We start from the raw sequence: 20,431 nt of genomic DNA, 5'->3' as shown, positions 1-20,431 counted from the left end.
TTAGTGACAGAAACCAAGGCTTCAATTGGGCAATGCTGTTGTGGTTGCCTAAGAATGGCCGTAGAGGACATTTGTTTTCTAAAATCTGCAGGTGCTGCATCTACTATTTATCAATTATTATCTATTACTTTTTATTACCAAAAGTATGTGGGAATAATAACAACACTGAATGTTTTCATCACTCTGGATGTACACTAATTTCTCTAGAAGACCAGTATATAAGCATACAGTATTATTTGGCGGGGAATTCTAATGTCCCCCCATTTTTTTCAGATTTTTCTGGAAATCTGGGTCTTTCCTCAGGTTTATAGAAATGTCTATCTCATCTGTTCAAGGCTCCTGTCATTGAATTTAACTGTCCATAGATCTATGCTGAAAATTAGTTATGTTGATGATAACCCTCCAACCCCACAAAAGAAATCATACCGCACTGGGACCCACCAACTGATCAGAAATAACAGACTATAAAACCACCAGACAACAATACTACCTCTCATACTCAGAACAATATGAAGCATTTTTCCAGCACTTATGATTAAAAACAATAATCATATCTCACTTATTACATCAGGTTTGGTCAGCCGGCAGCCCACAAGCAATTATGTCCAGTCCAGTCCACAGAGCTTTCCCTAATTATAAATCCCAGTGTACTAAACATTTTTCCTCCAGTTTCACTTCTTAGGGAACCTCAAAAACTGTAGAAAACTCGAATAGTGTGCTCTAATGATGTATTTGAGTTTTGTGTGCAAAACTCCACAGATGCCTGAGTATGCTTGCTCTTTATCAGTTAAGCTTCTCACGGTAGAGAACCTTAATTTTATCTGTGGTACATGCAAAGGGAAAGGACAGGAAAGAACTCGGAGAAAAGCAAATGGCAACAGGATGAGAAAGGGATAAAGAGGAAACGATAACACTGTTTCCTGCACTGTGCAGGGGGTTGGACACGATGACCCTTGGGGGTTTCTCTGTACTTTACCACTCCAATGAGTGAAGCCTCCTTCCAGTCTAACGATAGATGCATGCTAGAGATAGTACAGCAGATCCCGGCCAGGTGGATCCAACAAGATTCTAAATAGCGCCAAGGGAACAACTGTGGCAGCGAAGCAAAGCAATGACATCATCTTGCTAGCCACTGAATAAGAAAATCCACCCGGCTTCAAAAAGAAAGGAGAAGGAGGCAACAATGAACAGGCAGCGGACCGGCACTTATTCAGATCCCCGATGCCGCTTCGGCTACTAGTCTCTTTGGGGTGGGGTTCCTGGGAATTTAGTCTCGGGTTAAAAACAAGCAGGCAGCGTGAACTGAGCATCCAGGGAGCCTACCCAATAGAAGAATCTACCTCAGAGAAAGAAAGAGACAATGCCGGGAAAAGATTTTTTCCCCTGCGAGGAGGCGCCTGCGTGGGTAGATAGATAACAGAAGCGGCAAAAAGTCTCTGAGGGAAGATTTGGCGGCTGGCACCCAAGGAACGGAGGGAGAGCGGGCGCCATCACCCGCCGCCGCCTCAGCACGTTACCTGCAGGCGACCTGTTTCGTCCAACAGCCGCTGCCTCCTCCTCCAGCTCCGGCCGGCGGGGGCTGCTGGGGTCCGGCTGCGGCGGGGCTGGAGGCCGTGGTGGTAGTGGTGGTGACGGCGCCAGCGGCGGAGGGGGGGCTGGTGGCCGAGGCAACCGCCGCTCCTGCTGCCGTGGCCGCTGCTCCGCCACCACCGGGGGCCACCGCAGCCTCCGCCATTACTGTTTACCCCACACAGCGATGGCCCCACCGGAACTTCCGGGAGCGCATCCTTCCGGCCGGCTGGACAGCGGGGCGGGGCACAGATCGAGGGGCGGGGCGTGCTGGGAGGGGCGGGGAAAGGGGGGAGAAGGACCGGCTCGGCAACAAGAGTTCCGATTGGTGTTCCCTGTTAGCTGGGTTCGCCTATGGAGAGGACGAAGGGCGTGGCGAATGGAGTGATAATATTTCTGGGGAAGGACGCCGATTGGTTGGGGAAATGTCTGGGAAGCGTTGTCATGCTATGTGCTGGGATGCGGGGGTGGGGATATAGAGACGAAGCGGCTCGGCCATTTACGGAGTCCGCCAATTTCCGTCACCGTTCGAAAGTGTCAATCTTAACGCTCTAGAATGTGGGGCGCGGTTTCGATTCGCACGTTCCTGGCAAGCAGGAAGCATGCGTGTCATTACATTTTAAAATTAATTTTACTATTAAATACAATAATTTTTTAAAAATGTGATGACATGCACGTTTACTCACGGCCAGGATCTTTGGCAAGTCAGCGCCGAACGGCGCGAACTTCTGTTTGTGATTTTTATATATTGTAGCAACATATAAGTCCTTAGAACGCTCAAGGAGATAAACATGTTTTCGAAGCCCTGTATGTCGCCGTGAGCGTGGTGCAGGTCAACATGTAAATTACAAATTGTGTGTGTAAATTGCATTATAACCAGTGATCTGTATACATTTTCCTATAATTATAGTAATTCATATACTTAATTACGATGAATAATTTACAACGTGTAATTCAGTCACGCACAGTTTCGACAGTTGCCAGGTAGAGCCTAAAGATCTCCCAGAATCACTACTCATCTCTCCAGTTCCCCCGGAGAAAATGGATGTTTTGGAGCGTGGATTCTATGGCATTATAACCTGCTGAGCTGCTAGGGTCGCTGGCCCCCTTGTTGGGGCAGCGGATTGACCCTCGTTTCCAGCCACCACTCTTCTGCCACCACTCGCTTGGCGGGCAGGGGGGAAAGGCAAGAGAATGGGCTTCCCCGGGTGTGCGCCCAAGGAGTGCTCCCAGGAGTGACGTCGCCAAGCAGGCCCTGGGAGCGCTCCCACGCTTCACACCAGACCAATTTGGGCTCCAAACATGCCGATTCTTTAAGAATCAGCCCGAAGCGAAGCGCAGGAGCACTCCCGGGGCCTGTGCGATAACGTCACTCCTGGAAGTTACAAAGGATGACTTGCTGGATCCCCTGCTGGGAGGGTAAGGAAACCTGGCAACCTTATGAGCTCCAGCCCTTCCCCAAATTCTGCCATCCCCAGGCTCCATCCCTCAAATCTTCAACTATTTCCCAACCTGGAGCTGGCAACCTTCCATGCTGTATATTTGTACGTTTCCACCACCAACGGCCATTTTATTGAAGCAAAAAATAGCTTGCCGCTAAGTATACAAGGGAGCTTAGGCCAATGCCATCTCTCAGAGGAGCGCTCCGTTAAAATGCACCTGCTTTCAAACTAGAGTTTGGAACAGGGATGGTATCACTTTACTCTGCTCTGTTTATACCTCACTCGGAGCGCTGTGTTCAGTTTGGGGCCCCACGGTGTAAGAAGGATGTTGCCAAGCTGCAGCGTGTCCAAAGGAGGGCAACAAAGATGGTGAGGGGTCTGGAGACCAAGCCTTAGGAGGAAAAGTTGAAGGCGCTGGGTACGGTTAGCCTGGACAAGAGGCTACGGAGAGGTGATATAATAGCCCTCTTCAAGTATTTGAAGGGCTGTCACATAAAGAATGGAGCAGAATTTTTTTCTGTTGCTCCAGAAGGTTGGGCCAGAAACAGAAGGTTAAAATTAAAACAAAAGAGTTTTTGGCTAAACAGGAAGTTCTTCAATGAGCAGTTCCTCAGTGGAACAGGCTTCCTTGGGAGGTAGTGAGCTCTTCTTCCTTGGAGGTGTTTAAGAAGAGGCTAGATGGCCCTCTGAGGGCAAAGAATGATCCTATGACTCAATTGGAAGAGGGAAGGCACACTCAGAAGAGGGAGTACATGAAGGGATGAGCCACTGCTAGGCTCTCATGGCCCTTTCTTATATGCCCAGGGTAATGCTGATCACCACTTTGGAGTCGGGAAAGAATTTTCCTACAGGACAGATTGGCCGGATACTCTGGAGGTTGTTTGCCTTCCTCTGGGCATAGAGCAGGAGCCACTGGGGGAGGTAAGAGGAGGAGAGATGTGAATTTCCAGCATTGTGTAGGGAGTTGGACTAGAGGACCTCTGGGTTTCCTTCCAGCGGTGTGTTTCTAGAGTTACTAACTCCAGGATGGGAAGTTCCTGGAGATTTGGGGGTGAAGCCTAGGGAGGGAAGAATTTGGAAAGGGGAACAACTTCAGTGGGGTACGATGCCATAGAATCCACTACTCCAAAGCAGCAGTTTTCTTCAGAAGAGAAACAGAAACCTGTTCACTTATCTATTGAATTTGGGGCATTGGACTGTTCATAAATAGTGCATAATAACTCAGCATGAGGGTGAGCAAGCAGCTGGGACAGGGTGATTTCAACCCATTGAAGGCAGCGCTTGTCACAGCTAATATTTATAGATTGCAGCCTACAGTTTATTTCAGATTTCTTCCCCTTTATCTAATCTCAGAGTGGGGAGGCAAATTGGCCACAGTGCTCTTTTCCTGCAATTCAGTATGTTTTGCTTTAATTTCATAACTTTCTACAACCTCGTAAATGTCCTAAAAGATTGTTCAAAGTTGGCTCTGACTTTTCCATGTATGTTCATGATGTTGAAATGGAAAGGCACAAATGAAACAAGAAATCACAGCTTTTCCCTCCTGGAGTCTGACATAACAGCCTCCCCCTTTCCCAAAGCAGAGAGTCGTTCCAGGGTCCCAGCTGCTTTATTCCGTTAATGATAAATGGATTTGCTCCACATAGAACCTTTGGCTGGAATGTTGGACAGCTGAAGCCAAGAGCTCTATGTCGCAATTCCCATCCGTCCTGCCTTTTTACGGGTGCTGGTCATATGAAATGTCCAGCCAGCATATGGCTGACAGACACACACAGAGGTAAGAAGCTGGCTGGTGTTGATCACCTTCTTTGCCTATCAAAGGCTAAATGAAAGGTTGGGGTGGAAAGCAAGTTTGGGGAAAGAGGGGCGTGAAACAGTTAAAATTACAGCTGTGTGAAAATGCCATTGAAAATGTGATACTCAGTACAGTTTCCAGAGACAGGCGGCAAGATTGAAAAATTCCTTGTTAATCTGGTCTAGTTTAAATGAAGTACGGACACAGTTTAAAGTGACTAAATTCACAAACAAACTGCATTTGATCAAAACAAAGAACAGTTTGTTGAATTTTAGCATTTCTTTTTGGTGTACAGATTGCCACCAAAGTAGACTTTCATTTGATAATGTGGAGCCCACATGGTTTTTAGGCCTTTTAAAATGAAGCAGTCTGAATTTATAGCATGATAATGTATTAATCTATTAGTTTTTTTAATTTTAAAAGTGCCTCTAATTAACCAGAGACAGTACTTAGAAAGTGCCATCTTAGAAGATGCATTCCGTTTTCTCATATACAGGAGGGAATATTCTCTTTTATCATATAGTACAACCAGAGATGTAACATTTCTGGAAAATTTGAAGCCACAGGAAAAAAGAGAAAAAATTGTGGGAGAGGCCTTAGGAAAAAAGGACACCCTGCCCCATTTTTTCCTGTTTTTTTCCCCAGGCCTTCGCTAGGTACAATATAGTTTCATCTTCTAAAATTCATGTTTTCTGTAAAACTAATTTTTATACCTGTAAAATGTATGTCAATTTAATAGAAGAATTAGAGGTCATATCGACGTTTCCGCACAGAAGTTCTCACATGTTAACTCTGATTTGACTCCAGAGATTAATACTGTGGGAATTTTGTGTAACTGAACACTAACTGTATAAAGGTGAGTTGTGAATGCTAAGCCATTGTTTGTGACAGACTTTTCTAGTTACTTCCAAAGGCCTGATGTCCTGAGTGTTTCAAAACTATTTATATATTACTACTTTTATCATCGTCGCATCACGTCGTTTTCTTGGCAGACTTTTTGTTACGGGTGGTTTGCCATTGCCTTCCCCAGTAATCTACACTTTACCCCCAGGAAACTGGGTACTCATTTTACTGACCTCGGAAGGATGGAAAGCGGAGTCAACCTTGAGCCGGCTACCTGAACCCAGCTTCTGCCAGGATCAAACTCAGGTCGTGAGCAGAAATTGGCCTGCAGTACTGCTGCTTACCACTCTGCCTCATGGGTCAGTAATGACTCGGTGCTTGCGCAGGGGGATTACCTACCTACCTTTATCTACTTTTATCATATTTTGTTGAAGGCTTTCACAGCCGGAGAATGTTAGTTGTTGTAGATTTTCTGGGCTGTGGTCTTTTATCTTATTGCAACAGAGAGAGGACATGAACTGGCAAGTACTCTGTTCAAATTTCACCTGAATCATAACTCAGCAAGGGGACCCTCAAGGACTTGCAAGGAGTGTTTCTTTTTCCCTTCCTCACTATTTCCTCCTTCCATTTCCTGAAAGCCCCCATTGGTTCTCTCCTTTTCCTGCTCTCCTTCCCACTCACCAGCCAATCTACCTTTGTTTGCCCCCCCACACCCCCTTTTCCCTCCCCCCCTCCCCATGATAGCTTCTTCTCAGGAAAACTACGGCCCAGTTGCATTGTGGGTAGCTGAGCTCACAAGTATTTGGTGGGAGGACCTCATTTCCCCCCATTTCCTCATTTCCCTGCACTCTTTCCTCTTGCTTTTCTCTTGGCAACATTCAAAGCCTCACTTTTTCCACCAACCAACCTACATTTTATTTGCCTTCCATCTTTAGCTATGTTTATTATTTATTTTCTTCATTTATACCCCACCTTTCTCCAATGGGAACCCAAAGCAGCTTGCATCGTTCCTTCTACTTGTCCATTTTATCCTCACAACAATCCAAAGATGTGGGACAGTGACAAAACATTGCTCTTTTCTGGCCTGTTTCTTTCAGTTCTCATGGTCTAGCTGTTCATTCGTTGGCCCTATCAGACAAGGAATAATCGGGATGCCTATTTGTATCTTGGGTGCCCATACAACTTTGATGGCTTGTTGTACCCTCCAAGTAAGAAGAGCTTTACACAGTGAGTGTTTCCTATTTGTGTATGTCCCCTGCGCTCCATCAGCAGTGTGGCAAATTCACACATGTGTGCACGTGACTTGATCTCTCATTGCTCAGCTTAGCAGCTCTAGCATGGTGGCTGAGGCTGTAGTCTTAAGGGCGCTTTTCTGGCAGTCAACCCCATTGATGATGATAATAACAACATTTGATTTATATACTACCCTTCAAGACAACTTAACACCCACTCAGAGCAATTTACAAGGTATGTTATTATCCCCACAACAATCATCCTGTGAGGTGGATGGGGCTGAGAGAGCTCTGAGAGAGCTGTGACTGACCCAAGGTCACCCAGCTGGCTACAAGTGGAGGAGTGGGGAATCAAACCCAGTTCTCCAGATTAGAATCTCTCTGATCTTAACCACTACACCAAATGCAATGAGAATCATGTTTGACGGAGTAAACCTTCCTAGGATTGCTCCCTTACCAAATAAACTGCTGAGAGACCTCCAGATCAAATCACATTTCTGCCACGAACTAACCCAGCCAGTGATCCTGTGCAAAGTTACCTGGGAAGAGGTTCCACTGAAAACCCAGTGGGATTTGCTTTGGGGTAGACATGCACAGGTTTGTACTGTAAATAGTCCTCCGCCTCCTGTCTGTAATAATAACACTGGCCTATCCTGGAGAATTGTTGAGCAGTTTGAGCAGTTTACAACAAGGAAATATATGTGAAACATAATACAGGTCTGACGAAGGGAGCTCTGACTCTCGAAAGCTTTCATTCTGAAGATCTCGTTGGTCTCTGAGGTGCCACCGGGCTCAAATCCTACAATACAGAAAAAAATTGTTTTTATTGTATTTATTTAGGAAACAATCTTGCAGACAGCTGAGCAGCAGAAGTTTTGGTATCAGACATCCCAGTCATCCCAACCCCTTTCCCATGCCATAATGCTAAAAGTATATTATTAAACGTTAATTGATTGACATCTGTTGGGTGGAATTGGATGCTTTTTATTGCTGTAACTCTTAAAATCACATAAATGTTACGACCCCCTGTTTTTCTTGAGGGCACTCCTGGGGTGGGGGGTGGGAGGTAGAGGTGGGCAGGAATTGTCTTCCGTCCAGGGAAATGGTTATAGCTGATGAATGAGTATGGATCAACTGATCCTTAAACTGGGCACGGGTGCAAGTGGCACAGAGAGAGGCAGCAAGCGTATGACTGTGCTGTTGGTTTCCATGTCACCAGTTTATTTCTTTTATTTATATATATATTTATTTCATCTACTACCTTTCTCCCCAGTGGGGACCCAAAGCAACTTATATTGTTCTACTCTCCTTCAGTTTATCCTTACAACAACCCTGCAAGGTAGGTTCAGCTGAGCATGTGTGTCTGGTCCAAGGCCACCCTGCAAGCTTCCATGGCTGAGTGGGAATTTGAGCCTGGGTCTCCCAGATGCTAGTCAGACACTCTAACCACTACACTATGCTGTCTCCCCATTGTCTCATTACCATACCAAAGTAACAGCGTTTTCTGGTCCAAATAATTTCATTGATTGGTGTGAACTTTGTGATAGAATTACCAAGAATTAGAATGTGAGAACTGGGAGGATAGTCTCCATTTAAGTTATGAAACCTGTTCTCTCTACAGCAGCCTCCTCCACTGTAAAGAAAAAGCATTCACAATGCAATCCTAAGCAGAGTTACCCTCTTCTCACTGGCCTCATTCCCATTGACTGCTTGGGAACTGTTCTAAGTACTACCAGTATTTTGTGCTTTGTTCTAGATGTTGGCTTCAAAGTTCACCCCTTTGTAAAGGAAGCTCTGGACAATGGGCGGCCCGTCGTTGCTTTGGAGAGCACCATTATTACCCACGGCATGCCGTATCCCCACAATCTGAGGTTGTGAAGTCTATGGTTTTTCTGGTGCAGCAAAAGACTGTCTGATACCTACATGCCTTTGCCCATCGCTTAAAAACTTATCATGTGGTGACTTACAGCTGAATTTGTGAACTGGCTCGGCTGACATTTCTGAACTGACATTGTCAGTGGCAATTGTCCTGTGATGACAGCCCCGTGTATTTAAGCCATTGCCTGATACTGCATCCCACCAACTGATGAGCATATGAGTTTAAACTCACTTTTACAGGGAATTAGGAGTTGTGTCTTAGTGGAAGCTCACCTGCTTTGCATGAAGGTCTCTGGTTAAATCTGTAGCCTCTCCAGTTAAAAGGATCTGGTAGTAGGTGACATGAAAGACCTCTACCTGAGATCCTGAAGAGCTGACGGAACAAGGGACTGATTCAGTGTAAGACAGCTTCATGTGTTCGAAAAGCAAGAACACACACTGAATCAGACCATCAGTCTACTCAGACTGGCTGTGGTTCCCAGGGCCTCGGGCAGAGGTCTTTCAAATCACCTACTGCCTGGTCCTTTTAACAGGTGATGCTGGGGACTGAACCAGGGTCCCTCTGCATACAAAGCGGGTGCTCTCCCACTGAGCCACAGCTCCTCCTACCTTACAGGTGGCATCCTGAGCAGAGTTATACCCCTGAAAGTCCATTGAAGTCTATGCCTTCTTCAGCAGGGTTGCATCCTTTAACTAAGCCCATTGATTTCAATGGACGTACTGGAATGTGACTGTGCTGGGGAGGGTGCTCTGTTACTCTAGTACTTCCTGTTCAAGTTTTCAGCGCAGTTTTGTGGTGGTAATGAAGCCTTAGGAAATGCAATGGGGAGCCCTATCTCTGTGTGAAAAAATATGGTATAATCTTCCTTGGTTTGTAGGACCACCTGCCCGCCCTTACAGCGAAAACTAGACCCATTAGATAAACAGTTCTGTAGAGACACTTCATAATAGTGGAAGGAAATTAAGTGGAAGTATGGGTCAAGGAGGTCAGTGAAGTACAGGTCCCACTATATTGGCAGTTTAGTTCCAGAAGCCTAGCCATGCTTATGCTAGGATAAATTGTGTTAGTCTTTAAGGTGCCATGGAGCTCCTGCTTTATTTTGGCAGACTTAATTGTTTTCTCTTATCTTGCTCTGTATTTCGTTCTGCTGAATTGCTCCAGCACGGCCAGAGAGGTAGAAGACATGGTAAGAAGGAATGGTGTTGTGCCAGCCACTATAGGCATTCTAAATGGATGTATCCACGTGGGCCTCCAGAACGATGAACTTGAGATTCTGGCAAAGAGGAAAAATGTAGTGAAGGCATCTCGAAGAGACTTTCCCTATGTTCTGAGTCAGGTATTGATGTTTACTGTTGCTCCGTTTTGGTCTTGCTGAATTTGTACCTAGTGCACATCACCTCAGCCAAGGGTAGGATTACCAGAGCTGCCTTGGCAGATATCAGATTTTGAGGGCGATGCCTGAAGTGGGTTGAATTTGGCAGTGATATGACATCACTTCTGGATGACAGTCTAGGACTTTCCCTTAATTTCTGTTGTAGATACCAGAAAGATAAGGGGGGATTTCTAGAGCATTAGTAGAGAGGCTATTTTCTACCCATTTTTTCCTGCTCCTCAATTTCTTGAGGACACAGGATTGGGGCTGGGAACAGGGAGTTATTTCCCCATTTCTGCTGCTCCATGCGCACAGAATACTCCACGTGTAACAGCAGAAATGGGAAAATAACTCCCCCCTGCACTGTTTCACATGTGTGAAAATGGCTTCGGGGAGGGAGGCAGGAGCCCCTCCTCCTCTCTTTCCTCCTCCCCATTTGGACTGTCCTTTTTTTAAAATGAAGCTGTTCCCTGCAGCTGCTTTGTGGCTGTGGGGAACACAAGTCGGCTACATGGCAAACTCACAAAAAGGGAAGGATTAGGGGATATTTCTGGAACCAAACAGGATATCCTGTGGGTCAGAATAAGCCTCTGGCAAGGTCACCCATTGTTTATCCCTAACATTTATCTGGATCATTTAGCTTAGTGAATAAAGACACTTTATTGTCAGTAGAAAAATTCTGAAGTTGGCCTGTGTTAAAATCTTGTTTTTACTGGGAATCCATTTTACTCAACCCAGGCAAGCCTGGGAATTTTCAGGCTCAGATTTAACCCTGCCCTCGCCCCATCTTGCTTCAGTTCCCTTTTCCCATATGATGCTGTTTCATGAATTGCTGAGATGGTTGTATTCTACCTGGATTTTGATTGGCTGTTTTGTAACAGGGCTTATCTGGTGGTACTACTGTGGCAGGAACTATGTTTGTGGCGCACAAAGCTGGCATCCCTGTGTTTGTGACAGGAGGAATTGGAGGGGTCCACCGTGGAGGAGAGAAGAGTAAGAGGAAAATTATATATTCATTCCATTTGGAGTTGATTTCCAATACTATTTTATTTTCCTTTTCTGAGCTGTACATGTTGGGTGCACAACCACCCACCATTTTATCGTCATTTGTTAGATGAGCAGGGCACTTGTTCATTGTTGTAGCAGTTTCCCCCTCTTTATAGATGGTAGAAAAATATTCAAAATAAATGCATATATGAAAATGTGTAATATAGCTTTTCTTTGATTATATTCATGCAAGATTCTGGTATTTGAGTTTTGTTTACTTATGTCCTGCCTTTCCTCTGAAGGGTTCAAAATAGCTCACAAAAGAATGTGTTGTGGTATCCAGTAACAAAAGTAAAAACACAAATTAAAAATCCTGACAACATCCCACATAATCTACATACCTGTGAAAAGCAAGAAACCCCACCCTACACCACACCAATCTCCAGCCACTTACCAGAAGGCAATTTTCTAGCTCTCTTTTCAAACCATTATTAAAAAGTAGGGTTGTCAACTCTGGGTTGGAAAATTCCTGGAGATTTGGGGGTGGACAAGGTTTGGGGAGGGGAGGAACCTCAGTTGGGTGTAATGCCACAGAATCCATTCTTCAAATCATTAGGTCTGATTTCTGTTGTCTGGAGATCATTGCAAAATAGTACAGTCTAATAGCACCTTTAAGACTAACCAACTTTTTTGTAGCATAAACTTTCGAGAACCACAGCTCTCTTTGTCAGATGCATGGAGGGTATGCATCTGACGAAGAGAGCTGTGGTTCTCGAAAGCTTATGCTACAATAAAGTTGGTTAGTCTTAAAGGTGCTACTGGACTCTTTACTATATTGCTATTACAGACTAACACTGCTAACTCCTCTGGAGATCATTTGTAATTCTGGGAGATCTCCAGGCCCCAGCCCTATGAAAAACCCCTCCCAATAACTCAGTCTTATGCCTCTTTCAAGGAAGATGAACTCTGAAAAAGTCACCAATAATGTTGACTTTATCTCCTGCAAGCGGCTCCATAACTGTGGCTCTGCAGCTGAAGAGGTTTGAGCAGAGGAAGATTGTATTGGGAAGGGGGCTCCTGGTTGCTTGTGTAGAGGCTATTGTAGTGGTACATGCAGAAGACTATCGTGAACTTGAGGAGTTGGTGGTGTGCCACAGTTTTGGCAATGTAAAATATTTTTCTGTCTTAACGACGTTTTCCATCTTATTATCCACCTGCTCAGATAACAGTGTCCTGTCATTGTACTGGAGAGTGGGACGTTCACAAGTTAAACCATGCACCTGCTACGGGGTCTGTAGGATGTTTGCCACACACTGCTTATCAGTTGGCCTTGAATATGTCACTCCTCTCCAAGGCCAACTATGGGAAAATAAATGCTCAGCTGTAGCCAGCCAGCTTCTGTATAAGCTCAGAGAACCCCTACACAGCAGAACCTCAGCTCAGGCTGAACTGCAGAGCAGCGCTGCACAACTGACCAGAACCGGGGTGTGTGTGTGTCCCATTGCCATTTCCTGGAGTTCCCAACAGCAGTATGAGGCGTAAGGATATTCTCTGCTCTATACTTGTTTATTTCTGTAAACTTCTCGAGATTATTTTAATAAATCCCTTTTCTTCAACACTTGTGTGTTTATTGTTATCAGATCTAAAAGATCCAGAGGAGTTAGCCGTGTTAGTCTGTAGTAGCAAAATCAAAAAGAGTCCAGTAGCACCTTTAAGACTAACCAACTTTACTGTAGCATAAGCTTTCGAGATTCACAGTTCTCTTCGTCAGATGCGTCCCGTATCTGACGAAGAGAACTGTGATTCTCAAAAGCTTATGCTACAGATCTAAAAGAAGCATTCCCCTTTGGCAACACCGCTATGAAATTTGATAATGGAACTGCATTTCAAATTTTGTGGTATATTTTGTCCTTTCCAGCTTTAGATGTGAGTGCTGATCTGACGGAGTTAGGCCGTACTCCTGTTGCTGTGATTTCTGCGGGTGTCAAGTCTATACTGGATATTGGTAGGACACTGGAATATTTGGTGAGCACCAGACTCGAAGGAATGGACGAGAAGTGGGAGTGAGTGGTGTGCTGCCTAACGCTGTTTTGTAACACCGGCCTCACTAAGCATTTGCTCCTTCTGCGCTATGAATGCACCGTCAGGGCTGCCCTGCAAATATGGAAAGTCTTTCTCCACCCCCTGATCTGATCGTCTAGAATTCTGTGACCTCTTAGAGGCTCGTGTGGTCCAATTTCCCCATCTTCCTCTGTTCTTTTTGTTATCTGGAGCCGGGGGGGCAGCTACATGTTATGATTTTCCGAGGGACATCCTCAGGCTACGTGAAGAAGGGTGTTTTGAAGTTCCACACTTCCCAGGCATCCGCAAGCCCAAATTGAAACTATAGAAACGTTTGCACTCTGTGTGCACACTGCAACAATAATGAATGATTATACAATTTTCAAAGTGCAAGTGCCTCTTGTTCGTTGAGCCAATATTACAATTCATACAAAGACCATTGCTCATAGGACAATTCATACATGTGCAAATCGTACAAGTGCAAAATCATACATGTGCAATTTCATTTCTGGTGCAGTACAGCTCTACAATACCAGGTATATAAGTAATACAATGAATTTTATACAGATTCACTCCTTCCTCTCCTTCAACTAGTTCTTCCCAAAGGTGGTGTAAAGCCCAAATGAATTCCAAAAGAGGGAGTGGAGACCGCCACGCTCAATCTGGGGCCGGCTACGAACGCAGATTTCGTGCCCCCTTCTTCAGGAGCGTGCCATCTATGATGAAAACACTCTATGAGTATGCTACCCATTTACAACCTTTTCTCCATAATGCCCCTTCCCTGTAGTTCACAATCTTTCCTACTTACAAACACTCCCCAATAGAATGTCACCACCACATTTCTCTCATCGCCTGGTTAGTAGGTATGCTTGTTCTCTTCCTTGTACGTCATTGCAAACTGCCCCTTATTTAAATCAGCTGTAGCCTGTTGGTACCACCCTTTCTTAAAGCAACCACATACTGTATGCTGTAACCTCACATGCTATGTGCCTCAGTTCCTCACAAGAAACAATTCAAACATAATTCATTATTCAGTCCCTTTGGTTTTATCGTGTCGAGTTTGTGAATCCAAAAAGCTTCTCTGCGTAGAAGCCTTGTTTGGATTGTATCGGCGCTAGTTCTTCCCACTACTTCTAGAATCATTACCTTAAGGGCATTCTCTGGATGACTGCGTTCCCTGTAGTGTTGTGTGAGTGGAGCTTCCTGTATGTTATTGCGGATGCGTGATATGTGTTCCAGTATTCTGACCTTGACCGGTCTGGACGTGCAGCCGACGTAAAGCATTCTGCAGGGGCATTCCAGAAGGTAAACTACTCCCTTGGTCTGGCAGTTGGCGAAATGGTGAACTGTCACTTTAATGTCTCTGATGTTAAACTCCCTACCCACATTCATGATGCTACAAATTTGGCAATTGCCACACTGGAAGTTACCCTGTGGGAGATCAAGATGTTTCTCCCTCTCTCTAATGTCTGCCCTTATCAGGTCGTCCCTTAAACTTTTGGTTTTGCGGAAACCAATCCTTGGTCTAGACTCACAACCCTCTACCCCTTCTATCAGAGGCCAATGTCGATATACTATCTTTTTGATCTGGTTGGCTCTGGGGGTGAAATCCAACGCCCACGTTATCCTGTCACCCTGGTTCCTCATTCCCGGCATGAAGAGTAACGGTCTTCCTGTATTATTTGCCCTTTTCCAAGCTGCCTCTATGACTTTAACCGGGTAGCTCCTTCTCCTAAACTGTTCACAAAGCCTCCTCCCATCCTTTAAGAAATCCAAAGCAGAGGAAGAGTTGCGTTTAATCCGCAGTAATTGGCTAAAGGGAATGTTTTCCCTCAAATGCCGGGGGTGGGGGGGGGGGGTGGGGGGGTGGAACGAGTCAAAGTGTAGATAGGAATTCTTATCTGTTTCCTTATTAAAGGAACGTACCCTGATGGTGTTGTCTACATCCCTAAAGGTAATCACATCGAGGTAATTGATCTCATTCTTACTATATTGCCAGGTGAACCTAACCTCCGCAATAACATACAGGAAGCTCCACTCACACAACACTACAGGGAACGCAGTCATCCAGAGAATGCCCTTAAGGTAATGATTCTAGAAGTAGTGGGAAGAACTAGCGCCGATACAATCCAAACAAGGCTTCTACGCAGAGAAGCTTTTTGGATTCACAAACTCGACACGATAAAACCAAAGGGACTGAATAATGAATTATGTTTGAATTGTTTCTTGTGAGGAACTGAGGCACATAGCATGTGAGGTTACAGCATGCAGTATGTGGTTGCTTTAAGAAAGGGTGGTACCAACAGGCTACAGCTGATTTAAATAGGGGGCAGTTTGCAATGACGTACAAGGAAGAGAACAAGCATACCTACTAACCAGGCGATGAGAGAAATGTGGTGGTGACATTCTATTGGGGAGTGTTTGTAAGTAGGAAAGATTGTGAACTACAGGGAAGGGGCATTATGGAGAAAAGGTTGTAAATGGGTAGCATACTCATAGAGTGTTTTCATCATAGATGGCACGCTCCTGAAGAAGGGGGCACGAAATCTGCGTTCGTAGCCGGCCCCAGATTGAGCGTGGCGGTCTCCACTCCCTCTTTTGGAATTCATTTGGGCTTTACACCACCTTTGGGAAGAACTAGTTGAAGGAGAGGAAGGAGTGAATCTGTATAAAATTCATTGTATTACTTATATACCTGGTATTGTAGAGCTGTACTGCACCAGAAATGAAATTGCACATGTATGATTTTGCACTTGTACGATTTGCACATGTATGAATTGTCCTATGAGCAATGGTCTTTGTATGAATTGTAATATTGGCTCAATGAACAAGAGGCACTTGCACTTTGAAAATTGTATAATCATTCATTATTGTTGCGGTGTGCACACAGAGTGCAAACGTTTCTGTGGGTAACCCCTCCCTTGTCTTTACTGCGGTTGCAGAAACGGCCATACTTTTCTTTTTCAAATTGAAACTATGGCATATGGACCACAAATGAAATAATACAAAATATACGGAGGATATTCTCTCCACAATATCAATCTTCAATCCTTGTGTGGATGAAAACCCAACCTACTCACATCTGGTATTGCCATGAGTTTCAATCCCTTCAAAAGAGCCAGACTCCTGCCTGAAACCCTGGAGAGCTACTGTCACCCAGAGCATTTATTTATTTATTTATACCCTGCCTTTCTTCCCATTGAGGACCCAAAGTGGCTTGCATTATTCTACTGTCCTCCATTTTATCCTTACAACAACCCTGCAAAGTAAGTTAGGTTGAGAGTGTGTGACTGGCCCAAGCTACCCAGCAAACTTCCATGGCAGAGTGGGGATTCAAACCTGGGCCTCCTAGATCCTAATCCAACACTCTATCCACTATGCCATGCTGGCCGTCTAATAGACAACACTGGGTTATGTGAACTAGTGCAGTGGCACGTGCTGGGTAGATTAGATAGGCAGGGAAAATAGCTACTTTTGATGACTTCCCCTCTCATTTGTTTCTTTTCCCTGTTTCCATCTTCAGGAAACACAAGGTGTCTGCGTGGCCACTCTTGGAGACTCTAAAGAGTTCCCAGCCTTCTTTGCCCGTCAAAGTGGCTTCCAGGCACCCTATCAGGTACAAAGCGAGGAGGATGCCGCTAAACTGATTGGTGAGTTGCAAGAGGAGGATGCGCTTGTTGCAGGCTTGGAGTCCGAAAAGATAAGCTTGTCCGCTCCTCTCTCAAAGGTCCATGCACTTGTGCACATGGACTATGTCTGAGAGCCTTGCTACAAGTGATATTTTACACATGAAGGATAAAGGATCATTTTCGCAAGTCTTTCTGGGAACTGAAGTTCCTCTCCCCCACCCCTTTTCCTTTTGTTCCTTCCCCTCGCTGCCTGAAGAGACAGAAAGCCTGCGGCAACAGCAACTTTTGCAAATCGTTCCTCCAGTCACAAGCCTGCTCTCAGTGATCTTTGGGGCAGGCAGCTGCAACTTTCTCAGCTTTCTCCGGAGCATTCCCCCCCCCCCCCAGCAAGACGATTTGCAAAAGCTGATGTTGCCGTAGGCATTCTCTGTCTCTTCAGGCAGCGAGGGGAAGGAACAGAAGGGAAAGGGGTGGGGGAGAGGAACTTCAGTTCCCAGAAAGACTTCACGTGTAAAATGTCACTTGTAGCAAGGGTCTATGTGTCATTCCCACTGAAGTCATCTGGGGTTTGCTTCTGAGTCCACACACACGTTATTGGGCTGAAACTTCCCTCAGTTCTCCTTTCCAGCCTTAGCTGCCTTCTCCTGTTTTCAGCCAGGGCATTGACCTTGCCGCTGGGCAGTGGAGTGCTGATCGCCGTGCCCTGCCCAGAGGAACAGGCCGCTTCAGGGCAGCTAATTGAGGAAGCCATCCAGCAGGCTTTGAGGGAGTCTAGGTAAGGATCACTCTAACTTCTCTCCTGGTGAACACCCTGAGCCAAACTAGATGTTACCTTTTTCATGAGTTCTCCACGGAGCCAACCCATGTTCCCCAGAGCCACACTGCAGCTGTGGGGAAAGATTTCTTTAAAGAAAGGAGAGCCCAAACAGACTTAGAACACCACCATGGCGGGAAGAAGGGCTCCTGCCTCCCTCCGAGCCATTTTCCAGTGCAAAAACAGTACAGTGGGGAGTTACTTCCCCACTGTCGCTGCTCTTTGTGGAGTATCCTGTGCAGAGCCCTGTATTGAAGACTGACAGGGCCATTTCACATGGCACTGTGTTCTCATGGCTGCAACGAGGACTGTGGCTCATACGTGAGCTGGGGGTTCTGTGCTTCCATGGGGCTCAGTGTTCCCATTTGGCTCAATACTGTTGTATGCATGCAGAAGGGGCTTTACTCTCCCACCCCCGCCATGCCATTTTTCCAGCCTGAACTGGTTCGGGTGATGCTCTGTTTCCTCCATTGGGAAATGTATGTGCAATTGTGCAGCTCTCATTAAATGTAAGTTTCCAACCAGACCAAATAGTGGCTTCCCCCAACTATGGGGTCATTTTAGATCACTGTAGTTGGCAGGGAGAGAGGATTAAGCCACATGTGCCTTGGTCTTGATCCAAATCGGGCCTGCATGGTAAGAAGGGAACTCCCAAGCACATGCGTTGTATAGAAATGCCCAGGGCTTTTTTTCTGGGAAAAGAGGTGGTGGAACTCAGTGGGTTGCCCTCGGAGAAAATGGTCACATGGCTAGTGGCCCCACCCCCTGATCTCCAGACAGAGGGGAGTTTAGATTGCCCTCTGCGCCACTGAGCAGCGCGGAGGGCAATCTAAACTCTGTCTGGAGATCAGGGGGCGGGGCCACCAGCCATGTGACCATTTTCAAGAGGTTCTGGAACTCTGTTCCACCGTGTTCCAGCTGAAAAAAAGCCCTGGAAATGCCTGCAATCATAAAATGAAATGATTACTTGATCTGTTTTTCTTCCCACCACGGATTGCAAAAATGGTTGATTAGCTTCTTTAAGTACATACAATTCTATGACTGGGTCGCCTGGTCTCATTTAAAGCTGCCCTCAAGGCCTCTTATTGTTACATTTGCAGAGAAAGAAGGATCACAGGAAAGGAGCTCACACCCTTCTTGCTGCAGAGGGTGAACGAACTGTCTAGTGGAAAGTCCTTGAATTCTAGTATCCTTTTGCAGTAATATCGCTACCCCATCCTGTGTCCAGCTCTGGCTCCAAAAGCCAACTGCCCAATCTTCTCCCAAAATCCTCACGCTGTCTGAAAATCTTAAAACACCAGTATATAGAAATCCATCCCACAATTTGGTTTTTATTTCCAGCGCAAACATTTAAAACACGTCTTTCTATCTTTTTCCAGGAGAAGCAATGCATCGTGCCGCTGGGTTCAAACCATATCCTTCTTAATTGGAACCAAATCATTCCTGATTGCTTTCTTAATTTTGGCTTGGAAGGCTTTGAGCACAGTGGCATGAGAATATGTATCTAGTAGGATGCAATTGATAGAGTCTGGCTATAGGAGATCCATTCAGCTGGGGATCTCAGAGATTCCAGACATTATTTGTGGCATCAAATGCGTAGGTTTGTCAGCATGTGTGCACACAATCGGGAACTGCTGACAGTCCTAGATCTTTGGCATGTGTACTGGAATGGCATATACATTATAGAACAGTTTTGCATGTCATGTGTGATCCTTAGTGTAGTATACCTGAGGTTTAACCATAGTTCTGACTCTATGGGAAGAAAGGCGGGACACAAATGAAATGGACTCTTCACAGTCCCTAATTGCCTCTTGCAATAGCTTGATGTCTGCCTGTCTCTCGCATATGTGTATTGTGTCTCTTCTACGATCTCCTAGGGCAGTGGGAAGTATATGTTTCCTCTCCACTGCCTCTTCTCAGCAAATCCTTTTGAGGTAAGCTAGACCGAGTAACCTCCCTGAAACCACCCAGTGAAGCTCATGACTGAGTGGGCGAAAATGCTTCTTTACTCGCTAGGTGTGGTGGCACAGAAGCAGACGTAGGAAGAGGATGGTTTTGCACCTGTTTCTCCCAAGCACTTTTGTGTTCGTTCCTGAGTATTTTTTACTTTCATCAATCCCTTATCAGACATCGCTTTGATCAAGAACAATGCCAGTGTGGGCAGCCGAATAGCCGTGGCCCTGAATAAGATCCAGAAGGCCCAATGGAGGGGAGATGGCCTATCTCAGAGTGACAAAGCACTTCCTGCTCCAAGACCAGTGAGTGCTCTTCTACCCCAAGAGGGGTGTCCCCTCACCTTGAGAGAAACCTCAAGGATTGCTCACTTTGCATTGGTCACCTGATCCTACACCACTTTCCTGTCAGAGAGGTCCTGGATGATTTGCTGAGCCGGCATCATTCTGAGAGGAATCTCAGAATGCGGCATGCTTTGGGACTTGTAACATGTGAGCTGATCTCTGGGACACTCTGGGTGTGTGTCTGACCCTCCTTACAGGAAGCGAATAGACTAACCAGTCATTGGGTCTGTTCCAGCTCCATGTTTAAGTCGTCTCTGACCATGGAAGAGCTTTGGACATGTAAGGAAGTTCCACATAATGATTCTGCCTCTATCCCCTCCCTTCAGGTGGTGATTGGTGGCATCAATGTTGATTTCATAGCCAAGGCGAAAGGTTCAGCTATAGTGGTAAGCATGTTTGACAATGTTTAGGTTGAATTATACTTGCCATATCCCTGTCTATTGCGTAAAAATGGACACAAGTTGTTCTCCCATTGCCTCTCAACAAGTGAGAGAGTGTAAGGGGCTGGCAG

General features: G+C 45.6%; 2 protein-coding genes across 8 annotated transcripts in view; one reads left to right on the top strand and one right to left on the bottom strand.

The window, feature by feature from the left end:
• MKRN1 (makorin ring finger protein 1) overlaps positions 1 to 1,796 on the bottom strand; it is a 29,699-nt gene extending 27,903 nt beyond the window's left edge. For 2 of the 3 annotated variants that reach the window (XM_054988711.1, XM_054988712.1), the window contains exon 1: positions 1,518 to 1,796. In XM_054988711.1, coding sequence (XP_054844686.1) covers positions 1,518 to 1,735 — 218 coding nt within the window. In that variant the 5' untranslated portion in view covers positions 1,736 to 1,796. The remainder of the gene's footprint in view (positions 1 to 1,517) is intronic. The other variant, XM_054988713.1, reaches the window with a different exon arrangement.
• A 2,924-nt stretch (positions 1,797 to 4,720) lies between these two features.
• The window catches only part of LOC129336129 (uncharacterized), a 42,094-nt gene continuing 26,383 nt past the window's right edge, over positions 4,721 to 20,431 (top strand). For 3 of the 5 annotated variants that reach the window (XR_008597653.1, XR_008597652.1, XM_054989139.1), the window contains exons 1-11: positions 4,721 to 4,788; positions 6,747 to 6,876; positions 8,638 to 8,752; positions 9,922 to 10,096; positions 11,014 to 11,125; positions 13,038 to 13,144; positions 16,704 to 16,830; positions 17,464 to 17,584; positions 18,724 to 18,809; positions 19,751 to 19,881; positions 20,247 to 20,306. Coding sequence is in view for 3 of the 5 variants with exons in the window: in XM_054989139.1 (XP_054845114.1) it covers positions 6,801 to 6,876; positions 8,638 to 8,752; positions 9,922 to 10,096; positions 11,014 to 11,125; positions 13,038 to 13,144; positions 16,704 to 16,830; positions 17,464 to 17,584; positions 18,724 to 18,809; positions 19,751 to 19,881; positions 20,247 to 20,306 (1,110 nt within the window). In the remaining 2 variants the exon portion in view is untranslated. Of the gene's footprint in view, positions 4,789 to 5,918; positions 6,009 to 6,746; positions 6,877 to 8,637; positions 8,753 to 9,921; positions 10,097 to 11,013; positions 11,126 to 13,037; positions 13,145 to 16,703; positions 16,831 to 17,463; positions 17,585 to 18,723; positions 18,810 to 19,750; positions 19,882 to 20,246; positions 20,307 to 20,431 lie in introns of those variants that run through there. The other 2 variants (XM_054989140.1, XM_054989141.1) reach the window with 2 other exon arrangements.

Source organism: Eublepharis macularius, chromosome 9 (genome assembly GCF_028583425.1).
Source record: "Eublepharis macularius isolate TG4126 chromosome 9, MPM_Emac_v1.0, whole genome shotgun sequence".
Classification (NCBI taxonomy): domain Eukaryota; kingdom Metazoa; phylum Chordata; class Lepidosauria; order Squamata; family Eublepharidae; genus Eublepharis; species Eublepharis macularius.
Note: the sequence above shows the minus strand (reverse complement) of the source record. Positions and strands in the feature narration are given on the sequence as shown.